General features: G+C 41.6%; 1 protein-coding gene across 9 annotated transcripts in view; it reads left to right on the plus strand.

Annotated features, from left to right (window-relative positions):
- Positions 1-20,049, plus strand: part of EBF1 (EBF transcription factor 1) — a 249,148-nt gene that overhangs the window by 144,133 nt on the left and 84,966 nt on the right. For 5 of the 9 annotated variants that reach the window (XM_015876219.2, XM_015876220.2, XM_015876224.2 and 2 more), the window contains exons 7-8: positions 11,266-11,347; positions 18,856-18,997. In XM_015876219.2, coding sequence (XP_015731705.1) covers positions 11,266-11,347; positions 18,856-18,997 — 224 coding nt within the window. The remainder of the gene's footprint in view (positions 1-11,265; positions 11,348-18,855; positions 18,998-20,049) is intronic. The other 4 variants (XM_015876221.2, XM_015876222.2, XM_032447354.1 and 1 more) reach the window with 1 other exon arrangement.

A 20,049-nucleotide genomic window follows, 5' to 3' on the forward strand; every position in this document is an offset into this window, starting at 1 on the left:
TTCTCCCTCATTAGTCAGTATTAGCTGCATTAATAGTAATAATTGGATATATTCATCATTTAAAATGTTTTAATAAATGTTTGAACAGCACCTGATCTAGGCTGTCAAATATTAGACTGGAAGGTTTGTGATGGGAGAAAAATTACGCTGCTCCTTCTGCGGAGATTTATACAGCCTAAGGGGTGCTGTTTGCTGCATCCTTTGAGGACTAATGGGTGGGGATGGTTTGGAAATGCCTCTCACGCATTCAAGAAAGACGTTTCCTTTTCATCCTGGAGACTTCTTGGGGCTGAGATCAGGTCTCCAAGATGGGATCTGAGCTGGTTATTTCTGGTCAGGTGAGAACCTCTATATGGAGTTCCACAAAAGGTGTGGCAGTTTCCATCCAAGTTTGTGTTTCACTCCTCTACAAAGGCATCTCCAGCCACTGAATTGGAGTGCAGGCACTGCCTGGAGCACAGAGATGTTCCAGTCTGGGGGTCTGGCTTGGAGTCATCAGTGCTTTGAGCAATCAACTTATTTAATACTTCAGAAAATTTTCTGCCTGAATATCTCAGAAGTACCATCTTCCCTGAGGTGAACCCAAGAGATTTTAGTGGGTGTTCAGCCAGCCCCACGTTCATTCTTGGTTTACATATCCCAAATGCATTATTGCCTATGACTCAATACAAAGCGTCCCTTTATTAAAGTATAAAAGGTCATTATTTTGCGATCCTTGGAAGTGGAAAGAACCAGAAACTGTTGTCAAGGAGTGCAGGCTGTGTTTGTCTGTTGCTTTAAAAAGAGATGTGTAGGTGAATGCTAGAAATGTGCCTTCGGAGTGAATGGCTGGGCATCAAGAAGACCATGACCAGTTGCAAAAAGAATCATACCAGTCTGAAACTTCTGACACGCTGCCTGGCTGTACCCAGTTGTGTAATGAAGCCCATTTTTTTTTACAAGCAACCTTCAGAATATAGAAAAGCAAAACCACATGGAGTTATTGGCACTGCATCACTAGGCTGACAATTTTTATTTTAAAAGAGGAGTCCTCTATGGAAAAGCTTTGCTGCTGTGGGAAGCAGTGTTTGGTGGCTCAGTAGGTGGTACGCTTCCCTTTCAGATGCTACTGAAGAGGTGTCACACCGGGGAGTGCTGTGCTGGTGCAGGTGCTGTCTTTCAGGAGAGGCACAAAGTCAAGTGTCTGACCACCTGTAGTTGTAACAAGTCCCAAGACGCTTTCTGCAAGGATAAAAGTTTTCTCCTCAGTGTCCTTGCTAGTTCCAGCTATAGCTGCCTGTACTGAGCATCAGGGATCTTAAAGATGAAGGGATCTTCATGCTCTCCTAAATACAGTGAAGCCAAGTCTGCTTATTTATATCCATGAACTCACTCTGTAAGATGTTGGTGAGAGACTCAGGAGGTGCCAAGGCTAAAGCTGGATGTAGACAGCTCCAGGGCAGCTGAAAAGCTTCACTGCAGAGGCAAGAACAGTGCATTCACTTTGTACTTATAGTGATTCTGCTCAGTCCAAGTAAACTTTGAGCAGAGAAATTTCTTGTAATCTGGATGATTCATAGTTCTGAACTCAGAGATATGTTGCTTTGTTTAACAGATGCCAAACTCGCATGCAACTTACTTAGGTAATGTGCATTTAACTGTATTTTCCTTCTCATTTTGAATCAAGCCTGGAGTATTATTTTGTCAGGGTTGTCTGTTGGTTGGTGGTGATTATTGACAAGGTGATGTGAGAATATTTTAGCACTCGATTTAATGCGTGTCATTGTCACTGTAAAGTGGTGCTTCAAACTCCCTCTTAATTTTTATTTGGAGATTGAGTGGGGAGTTAAAACTTGGTATTGTACTCTTAGCAAGTGAGATTCACCAAGCCTTTGTGTATATGGCTGTGTTTTTATTTCCTGTATTGGTTAACTCTGGACCTGAAGCATCAGTTCACCAGAAAAGATGAAAATTAATGTTTTCTCTAGATTTATGGTAATATTTCTGAGATAGGGCCCTGATTTCATCTTCTATTTATAATCTTCTTGCATTGTTTGGCCAGCCATCCCACAGGATTTCAGCCTTTCCATTAGTGAAATGTATATATGTTACAGAACAGTTAGTATGTTTCAGCATTTAAGCCAATTATTATGCAATTAGGTCTTAATAGAGAAGTCTTTAGCGCAACTTTGTGGTAGCTGCAGAACTGAGCACAAAAAGAGCAATCAATATCCTGTACCCATGTGGCATTCTTGATGGTTTTAAGCTGTTTGTCTAAGTTAGAAAGATTTTGGGTGAGATTCGTTAGTTATTTTTACACTAGGGAGGAAATATTTTTTTCCAGGGAGGTGCTAGAAGGGGCCAGCTGTGAGGTTTTGCTCATCCTTTTTACTCTTTGCCAGCTGCCAGCACAATTGTTCTCTAAAGAAGAATGGTAGAATATGAAAAAAAAAGAGAGTGAAAAGTTGTAAAGTTGCAAGCAGTTCCTAGTTCATTACATTCATTGTGGCTTTTGTTGGTACAGTGTCGATGAACAAAAACTTCTGCCCTGGCACGCTTACCTCGTTGCTTGTTGTAAACACACGTTTTCCTGTTGCTAATGCTATTCTCGTTACTCCATGGTGATACAGAGAAATAAAAGCTATGCGGGATTTATGTAGGACTTTGCAAATCCTCATGGAGTGTGTTTTGTGGATATGAATCCCATTGATCATGGGTATAATCCCTGTGTTCACACAGAAAGGCATCCTGGTGCCAGCAGTGTCCAGCTGATGTCCTTACCTCACCCCACCTACGACTTTTGATCGTAATACTACTCCAGTTTAGGACATTTGGCTTTGTCCTTCAGCTTGGGTACCCTCACTGAGGGACTGACATCAAGGTCAGGCCACGCTTCTTGTTAACTGCATCACCCTTCTAGATGGGTGCAGAAGACAACTTCATAGCTGCAGGCTATAATGCCTTTTCGTGCCTCTGAGAGCTTTATTCTCCTGAATGTCCTGAAACAATGGCAACCCCTGAGAGGAATGTCCAGCCCATGGGCAGGGGCTCAGGGCAGCATTTAACTTTGTTCTGCAGCATTTTAATGCTTGAACTTTCCTTGTACAAAGAGAAAGCATATACATATCATACATACATTTGCATTATGTGACTGTGTGGCTAATGCTAGACTTGCTCTCACTGATTTCTTTAAAGCCTCCTTTAACTAGATTTCTTCTGCAAGAGATACAGATTCTTTGTTATTTTTCTGTAAACTTTATCTCATTGTAGATCCCCTTTCAGACTGTCTTTCCTCACTCTGACCGCAATCCCAGTTTAGGTTCAAATCACTAGAAGTTATAATGACTTGATAACGTTGTTTTTTCTTTCTCCCTTACGTAAAGTCCTTCCCTGCTGTTTCTTTACTTGAAACAAACTCTTCATTTTTCTTTTTGAAACATAAATTATCTGTCGAGGGGTTGCACTCAATCCTTCAGAGCGCTGACACTTCCCAAGTTGTTCTATGTAATTATGCAGCTGAGTCAGGTGAAGTAATTTGCACTCCTCTTCAGAGTAGGGCTGTGTGAAACAAGATTTATCATTTCATTTCTAAGTTGGCTGTTGCTGTTACAGTTCCACGGAGGATTTGGTGATGCAAAAGCTGGGGCTGAGGTGTCATCCCAGCACTTAGTGCCGTGGTCCTGTTTCCCTGGGGCTGGAGACTCCTTGGACTTGTATGTTGTTAATGATTTGGAAATGTGAACGAGCTCGATTGCTTTCTTCATTTCTGATGCACCTCTGCTTCACCCTTGGCATATGTTGTGCATTGTTGGAAATAAGAGACTTACAGGTGCCTTAGTTTGACCTTTCTTTTCAGGCCATCAGTCCTATTCATAAGACTGGTCAAATATTCCCATCTCAGTCCACACCTCCTGGCTTTTATTTATTTATTTTATTTGTTTTTCATTGTGCCTTTTCCACTTACAAGAAAAATCTTGAAAACAAAACCTGAGTGAGTTTTGAGCCAGGTCATGGGGAAGAATGCTGTTGGAACTACACCAGCACCTTGCCTGAGCATTGCAGGAGACCTCTGCTCAGGGGTGTTTGGAGTAACATTCCATATCTCTCAGTACAGGATCTTTTCTCTGTGTTGCTGATGCTCTGACCAGAAGGTATCCTGCTCCCACATGTCCCATAAATAGCCTGCCCTGCTGGGTTTGGCAGTTTGGATGGTCACACTGGTGTGTCAGTGTTATTTAAGGGTGTGAGATTATTTGAGAAATCATTGATTATTGTACATGCAGCCAGGTTGCACACAACTTTATGTGCAAGCTCCTTATGTGCTGTAGAGCATTCATGTGCTGATCTGGGAATAGCATGCAAGAGAAAAGAAGTGTCTGTTTCCCACACATGAAATATGTACCACGTGAATCTTTATAACTTTCCCAGCAAGTGGATGAAAGGAACATGTCATCAGCACCCTTGGCTCCAGGTGATGCGTTTTAGAGTCCCACATCTGCTAAGAGAGAAGCAGCTTCAGCTGGCTGGATTGGCACTGCTCTGCAGCATACAGGGGCTGCGATACCACCGATGCTTTTCAGTAACAGTGCTAAAGTTACAGTAGTTTACCATGAGGTAGCAGGCAACCAAATACTCATATCGTATGACAATAACAGCAGTGCTGTTATCTGTCATCGCTTACACTGAACAGAGGTTCTTTTAGCAGAACTATGGCCCTGGGAGGGCTGCTAATTCAATGGCATTGTGTGAACTATGACAGAGCGCAGAGATGGTTTAGATTTTTTCCAGTGGCTGGATTGTAGCATCCTTAGTAAAATCAGAAATATCCCACCCACTTTTATAGTCCGGTCTGTGAGAGGTCAAATAGGTGAAAAGTGGAGACAGAGCAAAATGAAAAGTAGTTCAGTTGAAACAAATCATTTGAATATCGGTTCTTTTAGTAAATAAATTCTGTTGGTTATGTGACTTTACACACTGCAGTGCTGGAAAGTCTGTCACCATTTCAGCGAAAGCATTGGCCCATCAGCTTGTAAAGAGCAGGCGGTGATTTGAAGCAGGCATAGAAAGGCAGAACTGGGGGTTTCTGTGCTGGGTAAGCAAACAACTGCTCTGCACGCAGCATAGGAGCGCGGCTCTGCTGCCTCTGTGCTGTCACGGAGTGCAGCGAGTACTGCGCAGTCATCCTGCATCGTGCCATCAGAACCCACACGCACTGCATGTGTAATGTATGCAGATGGCAGAAACCCCTTCCAGCCCTTCTTATGGCAGGAGGGCGGCTGAAATCTAATAAAAAAGTTTAGATAATGGATCCGAGTGCAGGTAAGGATATATAAGAGAAGTCACATTTTCACAACTTTAAGGAAAAAAATATATTAAAAGGTCAGATCTGGGGCAAAATGAAATGATGGAAGCTGAGCACTCAGAGCTGCCTATGGACTACTTTAGTTTTGTTTAGTGATGTTGCTTTTTGGTGGTGTCATTCTTTCCTTATTAAAAAATATGGGAACCAAAACCATCTCTGGGGGATTTTAACTCATTCATGGGCAAAAATGCCAAACACAAATTCCCAAAGTACTGTAAATTTCTCTAATGCGTTTTAACTCAGTATTAGGGAGAATTCTGTAAGGTGCAAGGTGAAACAGTGATACGCTGTGCAGAACGTGCAGACCTGAGGAAAAGCAATTGAAAGCACTTGGTATAGCAAGCAGTGGGTTATTTAAGGCTGTTTTGGGCAGTCCTACCTTCTGATCTGGTGATTACATGGATGCCTCCTCACCTGTTTGCTGTGCTGAATTGAGTGTTTACTGTGTTGGTAGCAGTAAAACCCAGCTATGCCAGCTCTGGGAGTCAGAGCGAGTTTATAGAAATAATACAGTCTATTCTGTTTCTGTTATTATAGCATTGCCTGAAGAATCACAGTCAATAGATTTGGGCTGCTTGAGGCTTATTCTCTCTGTCACATTGCCTTTCTTGGACCTTTTCTGTAGTTCAAGGGGGAAATCGGTATTTTCTAGTTAAATAAATAATTTTCCAGGATTTTAGTTTTGGCTTTTTTCTTTTTTACCTTAGTGGCTGCTTAGCATCCTATAAATACAAAATACACGTCGGATTCAGCTTCATTTTTAAGTCACTGAGTGAGAATGCTGAATCCAGTGAGAGGAGATTCGGGATTTTCTTTCTTCTTCTTCTTAATTGGGATGTTTGACAACTCGAGAAGGTTGTTTAGAAAAGAGTTAGACGATTGTATCTGGTGTTTAATTTCTCCTCTGCAGAATAAATTTCCTGTTGTAAAAATGCCACAAAAGGTGGCTACTGCTGTTTATTGACTGAAGAGCCAAGCAAAATCCAGCTGTGAACATGTAGGTAACAGGAGGTTTCCCCCATGCTTATATTTGATTTCCATGCACAACCTCATGCTGGTAGATTCCAATGTAAGGCTCAATTTTTCTTCTGTGAATGAGGGGTACTTGACATGGCCAGTTTATTGCATGTGAAAAGGTCTGTGAGTTCAAATACAAACAGAACAAACCCCCAAACCTGAAATTTTACAACAGTGGATTAATTAATGAACGTGAATTTGTATATTTCAAATAATAAGATTTCTTTTCCTCCCCTCTTTCTGCAGTTATTAGCTGGGTTGAGCTCAATTTTTGTATTAAGTGTCGAATTTTCCATTATTTGACACCTTTTCTTTGGCAAACTGGAATTAAAAACAAACCAATCCCTGTAAGGGAAGTTTAGAAACGTTGGAAAAGTCAAAAGATGATGACCTGTGGGTTCACCCCTCTATTGGCTTCTGTGCAACTTCATATGCCAAGTTTTCACCAGAAAGAAATTATCCATCACAAACTCCTTGAGAAAACTGTATTTGTAGCATCCCTGTGTCCTCTTTGCTGGGAGGGCAACCATGGAAAGGATTGTGGCTGAGTTCTGCAAGGTACAGAGATACGTGAATACCACCTTTGTCTCCAACAGAACTGCTTCTGTATTTAAATTTATGCACATATTTAGTACTCCTGCTGAATTGGTACATCATACAGAACGAGCGTGCAATCCTTTTATCTGGTGGGCAGTTGCTAATTATTGCACATATTTTGCATTTACTGATTTTTGCAAACCCACATGCCCTTACTGCTGTATTTCACTCAGGAGTCTAAATTTACCCTCTTCTATCAAATGCACTTACACCACAGAAGAGTTGAGTTTTGTCAGATTTGCTTGCCCTAAAGAGGTTTAAGTTGTATCACTGGCACTTCTGGATGCCCATTGCTCTGGCTGACCTTGGCAGCCCGACAGCTGCCATATTTTCACATGGATGAACTGTTCCTGAACAACTTCTCCAATGTATTGGGCACAAACAAGCTTTTCTTCAGCATCAGGAATGCAGCAGGTCTTCCCTTTCCAACTATTTTTTTCTCCTTCCACAGACATATTTATTGTGGCAATGGCAAGAAAATCCTACTGCTGAGCTTTCGTGTTTGAGTTCCTTTAAATTTCCTTTGGGAGAGTGACAGAAGAACCAGCCCAGATCATGTCAGGACTTGCTTTCATTAACTCTTTGTTTGCTTTGATTAAACATGGGCATTAATTTATGGTGGAAGGAGGGGAATTGGAAGACGGGTGTCAGGAAGGAGCCAGCAGCAGTGGGGAGCAGGTAGAACCGTAGAATCATAACATATCCTGAATTGGAAGGGACCCATAGGGGTCATTTTTTTTGGTCTGATTTAGGCTGGAATTTTGTGTGTAGCTGGATGTTACATTTCTGCATTGGTCCTTGCAGTTTCTTAGAGTTCTGAGTTAGGATGATGCCATGGCATGGGCTGTGTGCACACAGACTTTGATGCTTGATTCAATTTTGCAGCTGCACTGAGCTGCATTTTATCACAGCTTAGAACCTAAAATTAACCTGTTTTTCCCCAGTCTGGAGTCCCATATCCACGTGGGATAAGGGATGAAGCCCAGAGCCCTTTGATTTAATAGTAATGCAAGTCAGTCAACCCTGGTCCTTAAGGAAAGTTTCCATGTTTATGGACCTGAGCTCACTCCTGTCAATTTGGCTTGTGTTTCTGTGCTCCATATACACCAGTGCTCCTCATGCCAGAGATGTCAGTAGTCAGGAACGGAGCTGGAAAATGTGTTCTGTTTGATTCATGCAAAAAGAAACTTTTGAATGGTAGCAATAACTATAATTAATGACTGAGTCTTGTGTGGCGGAAGATCTGGTGTTTAGCAGTCATATAAGTTTGGAGGGAGTTAAAGTTGAAGATTGCATTGACATTCTTCTGTTTTTCACATGTTTTTTCATCTTCGGAATGAATTTCAGGCCCCAGTGGTTAGTATTAATGCTGTATATCCTCTGCGGTTAGTATTAATGCTACACAGCCCTGCTAAATGGGGAGAATGTTAGAGCTGAAAGAAACCCCCACGGTGCAGAAGTTAGATGCAAACAAACAGAGATGGAAGTTTGTGCTTACAAAGGGCTCAGCTTTGCTGGCACTTCTCCTGGACCAGCCCCGTCAATCTAAATCTGAAATATTTGCAGAGTGAAGTGCTGCTAACGAGAGAGGCTGGCAGGACCGGACTGGAGGCGAAGAAGGCAATGGGGCAATTAGTTTCAAGCAGGACCTGAAAGACAGAGCTGAACTTCATGAGTGAAACCATGGTGTTCTGCCCTTATCCTGATCTGTACATGTCCATTTGTTTGTCATACTGGCAGCTGGAGGGTGCCAGGCCAGCCTGGGAGCTGCTCACTTCTTGCTTGGGTCAGCATGAGATGAATCTAATTTCTTCTACAGCTTATTTTGATGAAGCTTCCATAAGATTTGGTGTAGATGGTGCAATTAGAGTTATACTTCCAAACTCTGTGTCAGAGTTTGGAAACTCCAGGACATAATTCCTGTATTTCATAGTGAGTCTCCCAGCTGCAATGCATAGTGTTTGTCCAGAGACTGAGAGCTTTCCATCTCTTCTGGGGGGCTCTTGCATTGAGCCTCCAGCTGTGCATCTTATGTGTGTGGTGCTGTGGCTAGGAAGGCTCTTCCTGCCTTTGCATGTTTCATGCAATCTTTCAGTACTGATACCTTTAATTCTGCCATGTCTCAGCCTTGTCTGGGGTCGTGGTACAACTGTAGGGCTGCAGCAGACCAAGGATGCAACTGTTGAGTCCAGCACTCAGCAGAGCTCTGAATGGTCTCACAACAAACCTTAGTTGAGCATAGGCTTCATCCCACAGAATGAGTAGTCCTGAGGCTTTGCCACATAAGGGCTTGTCTGAGGTTGTAGGCGCAGGCTGACAGGGATGTCTTTACTTCCCAACAGATGGCCAGGCTTTTTGTTTCAGCAAGCAGCTTTGCGTGGAGGGGTGGTCTCTGGATCCTGCCAGCATTTTGCATGACAGGGCCAGCTTAGGGCAAGGGGGATCTGATGTCCGTGCCCTTCATAGCTCATGAACTAAATGATGAGCTGTTGACAGGAAAACCATAATCTGAAGTGTAAGATCCTGAACTCTCCCTGCTTTTTTGTTTTTCTTTGGCAGAATTAATGCCCTGTTTGCTTGTCTCTCAAAATCCATTCTGGCACGAGTACAAACCTTTGCCTGGTGGCAAGCAGTTGTCTGGATCTGAGATGCCAAGATTTGTGCTGACAGCTCCTTCTACGCAATCTGAGTCAGGCTGTCACAGCTGGCCATTAGAGGCTTAAAAAGACACACGCACGTACAAAAAATAGCACCAACTTTCAGTTATTAAAAATCAGAACCTGCCTGATGAGAAAGTGTAACAGCTTATACCACTGTTAATTTTGGTGTGAACAAACACAGTGTTTCTGAACCCCTGTTCAAGAGTGGTGTCTGTTTATTCTTATATTGATTGCTGATGACTTGCTCTTATTTCTGAGCACAGGGGGAGAAGGGACTTTGTGGGCTGGGACATCACACTAATCCTGGGCATTGTCGCTTATGATCCCCCATGTTACCTTACTTTTCTTTAATGAAGACAGTCCCTCAGAGTTTGACATTGTCTTTGCCTGGCATGATTTTCTTGGCATGGAGGAGCAATCCCTGAAGCTCACTGGTTTGGGGGGCAGCATCCCAACTAGAGCAGGGCAAGGAATGCTACTCATCAAAAAGGGATTTTCTGAAGCTGTTTACTCTCCACTTTTGCCTTTTCTTGTTGGCAGCATTTGCAAATTCTGCTGACTTAACATTCAGTTTGGGTGTTAAAAGATGGATGCTTGCAGAAGTTAACTTTCCAATTTCAAGCAAAGAAGGACCAAACAATCCCTCGCCTTGCTTTTTTTTTTTTTTTAATGTGGAGACAGGTCAGATTAACTTCTGCTTAGTCAACTAATGGTTATTGCAAATGTAACGCTGCTCTGTCTGGTTGCACTAGGTTTTAAACTTGCTGTAGGATTAAATTTTGCACAGCTGAGCTTTAGTAGGCCTTACTCTGTAGTTTATTTTGGACAAAAGGCTGATAAACTTTGGCTCTCAAGGAGAAAGCCTGGAATCTGAGACCCACCATTATTCATTGACTTGTCTTTATGAGTTTACAGTCCACTGACGCATAACACCGAAGGAAATATTTTCAGTGAAATGTTTGCTTTTTTTCTTTGGCTTTGTAAAATGCAATGTATTTTCTTAGAGATACATGTCAGGGTCACATAGCTACTTCAGTGAACTGTGTATGGCCAGGAAATAGGCAGCATTGCAAATATTCCACTTTTCCATGATGTCAGCCTTTTAACCAAGACTTTCCTGTCCTTCTCTTGGGGTTTTGGTCTTTTGCTAACCATTGCTTAAGCATCAATATTATGTACAAACAGTGTAATTGTGAAAGGGAGATTCTGATTGTATGGAATGGTTTCTGTATTTTTGTATTGAATCAAAATGTGCACACTAAATTGAACTTGTAAAACAAAATCCCATTTATATATGAGGAAATTTTCTTGGCTGACATTTTTCTTTTATTTTCTTGATGGACCACAACACGTATCTCTTACTTTCTTGCTCCATGAGTTTGGCCATTTAGTGTGAAGGAGGGACCACATCTGCAGTCTTTAATGGCCCTATTATAGCAGAACTATTTAAGTTCATGCTTACACGCTCAGACATCCTTACACATTTTTGCTGGACTGTGGCCTCTGCTCAGTGGATGGTCAGTGGTACGAATTGTCTGAGCTGAGGTTGCTAACGTGAATAAAGCTTTGTTAGACCAAACGTACTGATGTTACATTGTACTACTGTGCACCGTTTACAAGATGATAATGTCAGTTTCTTTTTCTCCACAGGTTCTTCTTGAAATTTTTTCTCAAATGTAACCAAAATTGTCTAAAAAATGCAGGAAACCCTCGAGACATGCGACGATTTCAGGTCAGTGGGGCATGTTTCCTCCTTTAAAAATCAGCAGCTAACCTAAACTAACCTAGTAATTCATTGGGAGATGCTAAAATATCAGGTCACAGAATATTGCCTGAAGGACTGCTTGCCACTGCAGAATTGGGTGGAGATATTGGGGATTTAGTTCCTTTTCTTCTGGCCAAGGACATTCTTGATGGTAAAATTATCTCAATGGGAAGTGAAGCTGTGAAAAGAAAAATCAAAATGACTTCACTATTGTTTTCGGTCACAACCTGGCTTTGGGATTGTCTGTTCTGCCTGAGAAACTGTTTGCCTTCATGTAAACATACCAAACAAAGTGAGAGCTGTGTCTGTTGGAAGAGGCAGAGGAAGCTTTAAGAGTAATTCAGTAACAAAATCAGGCTCATTTCTCTGATTATGCTTAAGGATTTGTTCTTCTGCAGCTTTGAAGACTCATAAATGTGCATTAATATGATGATAGCCCATCCCCTCTTGGAATAAACTACCACTGATTTACTTTCTCGGGATGTGATGCAGTCTTTCAGTGGGGATTTGCCTCAGGGAGCTGAGGAAGTAACAGGTTTGTCCCATAGACTGTATGGAAGAGGAAACCTCCAAAGGATGAGTGTGGCTTTCTGCAGTAGCTCACCATGTGTTTGCTTCTTTGTGGCATTTCAATTGGAAATGCTAAATGCTTTGTGAATGACAATATTACTTATATGTAGAAGCTATGCCTTTTCGTAAGCTATTTAATTGCAGCAGCAGTGTGGAGGTAGAAGGGTGATATTTGCCCCTACAAGCATAGATGTGCAGTAGTGAGTAGATGTGGTGACAGGGATTAAATTAATCCAAATGGAAGCTAGTTTTAACATGGCAGAGCTGCTAGCTTCTCATCTCACGTTCTTCCCTCCGTCACATTTCTCCTGTGATTTGAGAGGGCATTATCAGTGAAGGAGAAAGTGGAAAAAGGACTCACCATCATGGGGCTCCAGGCCAAGCAGTCACCCCTGGGGCCTGTCAGAACCTGCTTCGTAACATGTACACTCTGCTGGGTTTGTGCTTGCCCAGCCTGGAGGCTGATTTTCATATGGTAATGCCTTTGTGTGTTCTCTCAGAACAGCAATCAGGAGCCTGTGTCGGCGAATGGGTAGGACATAGGAAAGGTTGTTGATCTCTTGACTTGTAAAGACATTCTGTCATACAAACCCAGCTTCACAGCAGTTGAGCTTTCCGTGTGTAAACAGAGACTGCTTAATTACACAGGTCATGTCAATTAGTGTGACCTTAGCATTTTCAAGAAATTAATCACTTTCAGCAGAGTGAACTGCTTATACTGTAATACAGGGTGGTATTGAAGCTTGTAGCATGCTGCTAAGTGCCCAGGCATATTGTTTTACTATAGCTGCTCTCGTGTTGTGTTGTGGATTATGCTTGTTTGTTTTTCTTTTTTTCATCTTGAACTTGTTCTTTTTGCATTAGACTTCTTAAAATAGTAAGAATACTGAATGCAGTCTTCCTTTTTTATTTCTTGGCATGAAAATGACCAAGCATGAACATAGTATCTCGATAACGTGATGCACCTGGATATTTACGATGGTGTTGTATAGGAACCAAATGAAATCCAGGTCCCTGCAAAGTGAGTAGAGGGTTTGTCATCAGCTCTTTTGTGCCACTGAAGTATTCCCAATGGCTTCAAAAGTCTGTCTTAAAGTTCTGTTTAAGGTCTGCTTAAAAAATATTTCCAAAGTCTTTCTGAATAGCAGCAAACCTTTTTTGCAGAAAAATGAAGGCTTTCTTTTCCTTTACTTTGTTCCACCTTCTATGCTGGACCGTCAAGCTGCCTGAGAGCTTGTCCGTGTTTTGGCATGATATCAGTTATCTGCCTCCCGGAGTTGCTAGGAGTCATTACAACAGAACTCGTGGTTTTGGTGGGAGAAACAGTAAAGGCGAGGGGTGTGGGTTTCATACCAAATCAGGTACTGAAAAATTCCCTTCCTAATAGGTTTATTTCATGCAGCAGGGAATTGTCTAACTATACTACAATCTAAGATGGGTTAAGAAAGTGTAGGGGATGGGTAGAGTATACGTTGGTTCAGAAGACCTGCGTGTAAATTTTCACACATGTATAGAAATGAATTTGGAAGCTTTATCCCAAACGTTGTGTTACTGAACTAGTGGGATAAGCTCAACAGTAAAACAGGTAGAGGCCTGGAAAAAGATGCATTTCCGTACATGTCTGAGATGCTCAAGCTTGTGATGACTGGGTTCTGCATATCAGCAATGTCAAGTGCCAGCAGGAGTGTGTGCTGGAGTGATGCTGGCCATGGTTGTAATAGTTCTGTTTCTTTTAGCAGAAGACAGGCAAAGTCAAATGCTGTTCATGCAGGGACTCGAGGCAGTTCAGTTGAGCGTTCAACTATGGTACAGACTCCCTGTTTGTTCTCAAGAAAATTACTTCATCTCTGTTTCATCAGCTCAGTTGCACAAAACACTTGGCAGCGCCGCTTATTTTCTCCTTAGTCCAACCTTGTCTTTATTATTCTAAAAACCCCATGGAGCAGATGCTCGGTCTGTTTTTGTATTCTTTGTCACAATAAACTGTTGGTTTTGGTGGGATGGGCTGTAGAGCCCCAATCAGTGGTAGTAATAAGTAGGTGGTATCACGGCTGAACTCTGTCCGGATTTCATTTTTCAGAGCTGAAAACTCATTCATATAACCTAAACAGTTTCATATGTTATCGTAATTAATGAAACCCAAGTGCCCCAGTTATCTTGTTGTTCTTGTTTTAGCACAGCTGCTTGCAAACTGACACATGTCAAGTTATAATTTAGAGAAAACTTTTCAGACTGAGTCACCGCATAAAACCCTGAACATTCGTTTATTATGAAAACCTTGAAAGTCACTCAGAAATTGCCATGCTGTTCAATGCTGTTACCACAACCTCTTCCTCAGCCTAGGCTGCTAGTTTGCCTCAATGGGATGCTGCCACTCATGTTTGAATTGAAGCCACTTGTGTCTTATTGCAAATTTGCATAAGAGACAGAGATGATGCTTCATGAATCCCAGATAATGGAATTTGGACATGCAAGGCTCCATCCCTAGAGAAGGGAAAGGCGAAAAAAAAAAAAAGACTGGAAAATAGCAGTAAGAGCTGTGGCCCAATTCAACAAGGTAATTAAGTGCCTGGCGTGGCCTTGTGCACGTGAGCAAAATGACTGAATATACTGTACTTATGCGCTTTAAGTTAGGCACGTTTTTAAGTGTTGTGTTAAATGGAGAGAAATTTCTAGTTATTAGGATACAGAAGATATTGTAGGAAGAAATCACCAAGTGGTGATGAAAATAAAGACGCGTTGCTGAAGCCATTTCTGCATGGGTTTCAGTAGAGCAGCAAATGCACGAGTTACAGGTTTTACACTAATGACACGCTTTAAATTTGGAAATCATCTTAATCAGATTTTCTCTGCCTTTGCCACTGGATGTTGGGGGCATCACAAAAATATCTGAGCCCTCAACATACACTGGAGAAAATTGAAAGCACAAGGAACATGCTATGTCTTAATCAGTTAGTGAAGCTTAATGGGCTGTGGTTAAAAATGAGGAGTCATGCGATGCTTAATTTTGATATATTAGGTGAGGTACCATAACAGATAAACAGGCTGAGTGCTAAACGTGGATAAATAGCTTGATCTACAGGCTCCTGATCGCAGAATATTTTTTTAAACTGGGCTCCAAAGCATTCACAACTGAACTATTTAATGGCAGGCAGAATAATCCACAGAGCCGTGATACGTTAATGCCGCTGATAGTGCCAACTTCATTGAACAAAGTTATAAACCAATGTGTTTCTTTCATACCCCTGTCTCCCCTGGTGTTGATACAGGATTTAAATTCAAAATCTATGAAGGGCTGAAGCTAAAGCTCAAAATCGTTTTCCGTGTTTGCCTGTCCCAAATTAAAACTGTGTTTTGTTGACAAAATTTGGAAAGGTTTGAGATTTGGCAGGCCTGGTTGTCCCTGTGCTTACATTAATGTGTCAGCACCTCATTAATCATTTATTAAACTGTAGTGCGCCTTTCCCTCTTGCTATGGTCTGTGTTTTAGGATGCCTCAGTGGCCATTCCACATCTACTTTGGCTCTCCCCTCCCCCTGATTTTATGATTTCTCCACAAATTAGGTTTAGCATGTGCTTTGACTTGAACATGTCCCAGTCGTTTCAAAATCAAAATGAGGAGAGTGTAGTATTTTTTTAGATTAAAAAATATGAGTAGAACTTGTAAGTATGTAAGTGCTCTGTAGCAGTCCAAGTATGCAGCTGTAGGACACAATATTCAAGCTGTATTTTTTCCCTGTTAATAATTAGGGATATCACTATTTTGTTAGTGCACTGTATGCTCAGTATTCTTGCATTAATGAGGTTGTGTTTTAAGCATTAAACATAATTTGCTGTTTCTTACAGGTGCAGTATTTTTTTTTTTCTTCAGACACATAAGAATAACCACTGTTTGTTTTTTTTTTCTTTCTTTTTTTTTTTTTTTTTTTTTTTCCCCGCATTTCCTGAGACTGGAAACCATTTCTCCTGGGGATTCCTTTTATAGTTTCATCTGCTAACGACACTGAAGAACCACACCAATGTGGTCTCTTCATAGTAAATCAGACCTTGTTCAGAGGTTAGGTAGGGAGGCACTGTTAAGTAATTCAAACTCTGTTGCATCAACAATTTCAGAAACGTAAGGAGGGAAAAACTGAGTGGAGTTTTAGTCCCATAAAAGTGACCTCACAAATTTATTTCCCTTAGTTCTTCCCTAGGAAGGTGCACGCATAGAGACAGCTGATACATACACGCCTTTCAAAGGTTTGGGACCTGCCTTGCTCTCATTGTTCGTGAACTGTTAGTATCCTCATTTCTCAGAACGGTCAGAAGTTTGGGTTTCAGCACAGGATTGATCACTTCCAATGTAAAGAATGCATGTTCCTATATGGTTTTTGTAATGGAGGCAGTACTTCAAATTGTGGCCGTTATTATCAGTTGCGATATTATCTCTTTTTGTATGCACCTTAGTAGACTCCTAGAAGATAAGATAAGGGACTGGTACAAATCATGGAGCTATGACAAGCAATGCCAGCAAAGGATTTGGCTCCAAATCCCAGTTGCAAAGAACTGACAACGGTTGCAAGTGCACAAATAAGATCGCAAACCCTCAGCCACTTACTATAAGATCATATTTTATTGAAAATGTCATAAACTTTATTCTATCCCTCAGGAATGCAAAGAATAAATTACTTTTGAAATCCCTTTTGGAATTTTATATATAGGGGTTTTTTTTGCCATTTCTCCCCCCCCCCTAGTTTGATTTGAGAAAAACTTACTTACTGTGCCTACTGTGTTTGGTGCTTTCTTTTCCCTGCATTTCCATCTGTAAGAGCTCTTGAATCATTTATTTGGTATTTTAATATCTTTCACTTAAAACGCACACGAAATCTATTGCCTGGAATGCCATTCTGAGGGACAGTTTTGAGATCATTTGGATGTAAAATATTCTCTCTTGTATTTCTCTTTTTAAAGACAAAACTTTGGTATTGCCCACCACCATCTTAGCAACTTTGCTTATTTTATGTTTCTATGCATTTTATAGGTGGTCAGCAATAGGTGGAAAAAAATTTTTTTTGGTCTAAAATCTTTAATCCAATTCAAGTGATGGAATTGAATTGTTGTAAGCGATCCTTTAAGTGTCCCCATTTGACCAACTTTGAGAGGCAGCAGCTTCCTGAGAGAGTTGAAGCAATGTTTGCCAATCTTTGTAAAGCATTTCACCTCTTCAGAGGCTAAAGCCTCTCAAAACCAAGAACAATTAAAGCAAGAGCCTTTCAGAGCGACTGGGGAATTCAGCAAAATAAATCAGAAATCCTCTGCTGTGGCTCTGGAGGCTTGCCTCATTATAAGAGCAGATCTATTAGCCCCCTTGCCATTGTCTTTCATTTCTCAAGTGAGGTGATTCTAATTAAATTAATCTGCATGTCAATCTATCGGTGATCAATCAAAAGGGCTGAGGTCCCCCTTTGCGGCAGTGTGCTTGCGGCTGACAGGGGCTGATAATGGAGGAAGAAATAAACTGTCGAGCAAAGTTAATTAGTCAACATAATAGGTGGATTAAACAGGAGCTGCTGATTGCTGTTTCACATGTCGAAGCATGAGGTGGGAGCTGAAACTGCAATTAACAGACAATTATTATATTTGGTTGTAAGAGGTCGCATGAATAAACATATCTCTGTGGGTTTCAGTTTTTAATCCCTTTCCCTGCTTAATGTAAGGAGAAGTGTAGGTCATTTCTTCTTATTGTTTTAGTGGAAGTTCTTGAGGGCAGCGCATGCTCATGGCAAACTGGCAGCCAGCTGAAGGCCAAAGTGTTGGCTGGAGTAAAGACCTGGAAATGGTGGTTTTTTTTGGGGGGGGGGGAGGGAAGAGGCATTGGAAGGGACAGCTTAATGAAAACCAAGGCTGTGATGTTGCACAGCTGGAATATGGAGGATGGAGACCCAGGGTAGTGAGCTGGTGGCTCAGCCTAGATCTCTCCCTGTCCACCCCCTGGTTTCCTCCACTAGAGTTTGTGCCTCAGGTACCCTGAAAATGAATGGGGATTTTGGCTTGGATGGTGTTTTCTGAGCCTCAAGGTTGAGAGGTCCCTCTGAGCAGCTGGGTCTCCTAACTCTGGTCACAACACTTAAACATTTTCCCCCCTCCAATGCAGCTCCTTTCCCACCCTGGGCCACCCCATGGAACAGAAGCATTGGAATCTGCTTCCAGTGCCCCTCCACCTCCTTCCCCTCACCTCAAACCAAGGTGTTGACATGGAGATAAGTTGGTGAATACAAATAATACTAGCACTGGATGAATAGGGTTGTGTTCCCCGGATCAAGTCCCCACTGTCAAGCGTGCACGCATAGACAAACACACCTATGTGTACTTACTGAGATAGAGCTCAGGAGAAATTTGGGCCACTCCAGCAACCTGTGGTAACTGTACTGAGGAGTGAGAGTGCAGGTTTGTCTGGGGAGGAATGCAGCAACTCTAATTGCAACTTCACAAAATGCGCTTTTGTTTTCTTTTATTCTGAATTGATTCTCATTTGCAGTGTCAACAGCTCTATCTACCTCAGCATGGAAACTGAAGGATAATTTAGGGTGAAACACAGCTGCCCTTGTACATGCGGGAAAAATACTTAATAAAGATCCTCTTGTTAAAATGATAGTTAACAGTGTGCTGTCTGCCATTCAGCTACAAACTCTGCAATTTGACTTAAAACTGCATCAAAAGCTTTCGATGCCAAAGACCCACTCATCAATAGTGTCTCTTGTTAGATTTGTACAGCATAAGCACCAGTTATTATGTGAAATAGCTATGCAATTTTCTACAGCTCCCAGCTGTTATTTATTTAACTGAGTTTATTACACTCTGTGCTTCCTAAAAAACATACATATACATCAAAATGTTCCTCCATTTTACTCTTGTGCTTGCAGGTTGTGGTGTCTACAACAGTCAATGTCGATGGCCATGTGTTGGCAGTGTCGGACAATATGTTTGTGCACAACAATTCCAAGCATGGGCGGAGAGCTCGAAGACTCGATCCTTCGGAAGGTACGCCTTCTTATCTGGAACATGGTAGGCATATCATTTTCATTGGTTGGCATTGCTACTTTAAATGTGGATTTATTTGGTTTCTGTCACTGACTGCTGGTTTCAAGTTGTCGCATTATGATCAATGCCTTTGGGATTGGGATACCTTAAAGAGACTGGCCTCTGCTTTAAAAAGATGATAATCCAGGCCCAAAGTGGAGTTTTTCAAGTAGGTCAGCACAAAGTGTAGCAAAGTGACAAACTGGTAGACAAATGTGGATGCAGAATCTGTTCCGTGTGTTAGTGAAATGTGTTTTTCTTTTTTTGGAGGGGGAGTTGTGTCTGTTCAGCAACAAAAATCAACCTTTTTCAAACAGCTTTGGTTTTTGTGCATGCAATGGATGTTACATGTTTTCTGAAGTGCTCAGCACCCAAATTTTGGATTGGATTACTCATTCTTATAGGCTGTAGAACTCCTTAGGAGATCCAGTTGTTCCTTTGAATTGCTGTAAATAAAAGCAGAGCCCTTTGGAAGGCCGTCTCAAGCCATGGACAAATTTTCTTTTTCTCTCCTGACTCTAGTTGTGCCAGCTGAGACCGTTCTTGTTCTTTTCATGCCACAGCTGCTGGTCTCTTCTCTGTGCTGGAGGCAATTCTCTACTGTAGACATGCCAGCCAAGATGAGTCTGATTGCTCCTTAACCTCCTTCAATCTAAAACAGTTCATCTCTCTTAGACAGTTTCAACAATAAATCTTTGCCAGTCTGTCTTGTTTTGCTGAAAAAGTTGTAGGAGAAGTGGCGCAAGGCAATTTGGCTGGCTTTTCTGAAAGCATAGTGAGCACCAGCAAGGGTGGAAAGGGGCAATGTGGCTGGAAGCAGCCTTGGGAAGCTGTAATCTTTTCCATAAGATCAACTGGTCCTGGAAGATAATATCTGCTGCTTACTGTAGGTGATTAAAATGGGAGTTGTTGAGTGTAAATGCTCTTTGAAAAATCTGGATTCGATTAACATTTTATTTTGCTCTTTGTCCTCAAAGTTGATGACTGCTGCTGGGTGGGGGAAAAAAAAAGAAAGGAAAAAAAAAAAAAAAAAGAAA

The sequence above is a fragment of the Coturnix japonica genome, chromosome 13, assembly GCF_001577835.2.
Source record: "Coturnix japonica isolate 7356 chromosome 13, Coturnix japonica 2.1, whole genome shotgun sequence".
Taxonomy (NCBI): domain Eukaryota; kingdom Metazoa; phylum Chordata; class Aves; order Galliformes; family Phasianidae; genus Coturnix; species Coturnix japonica.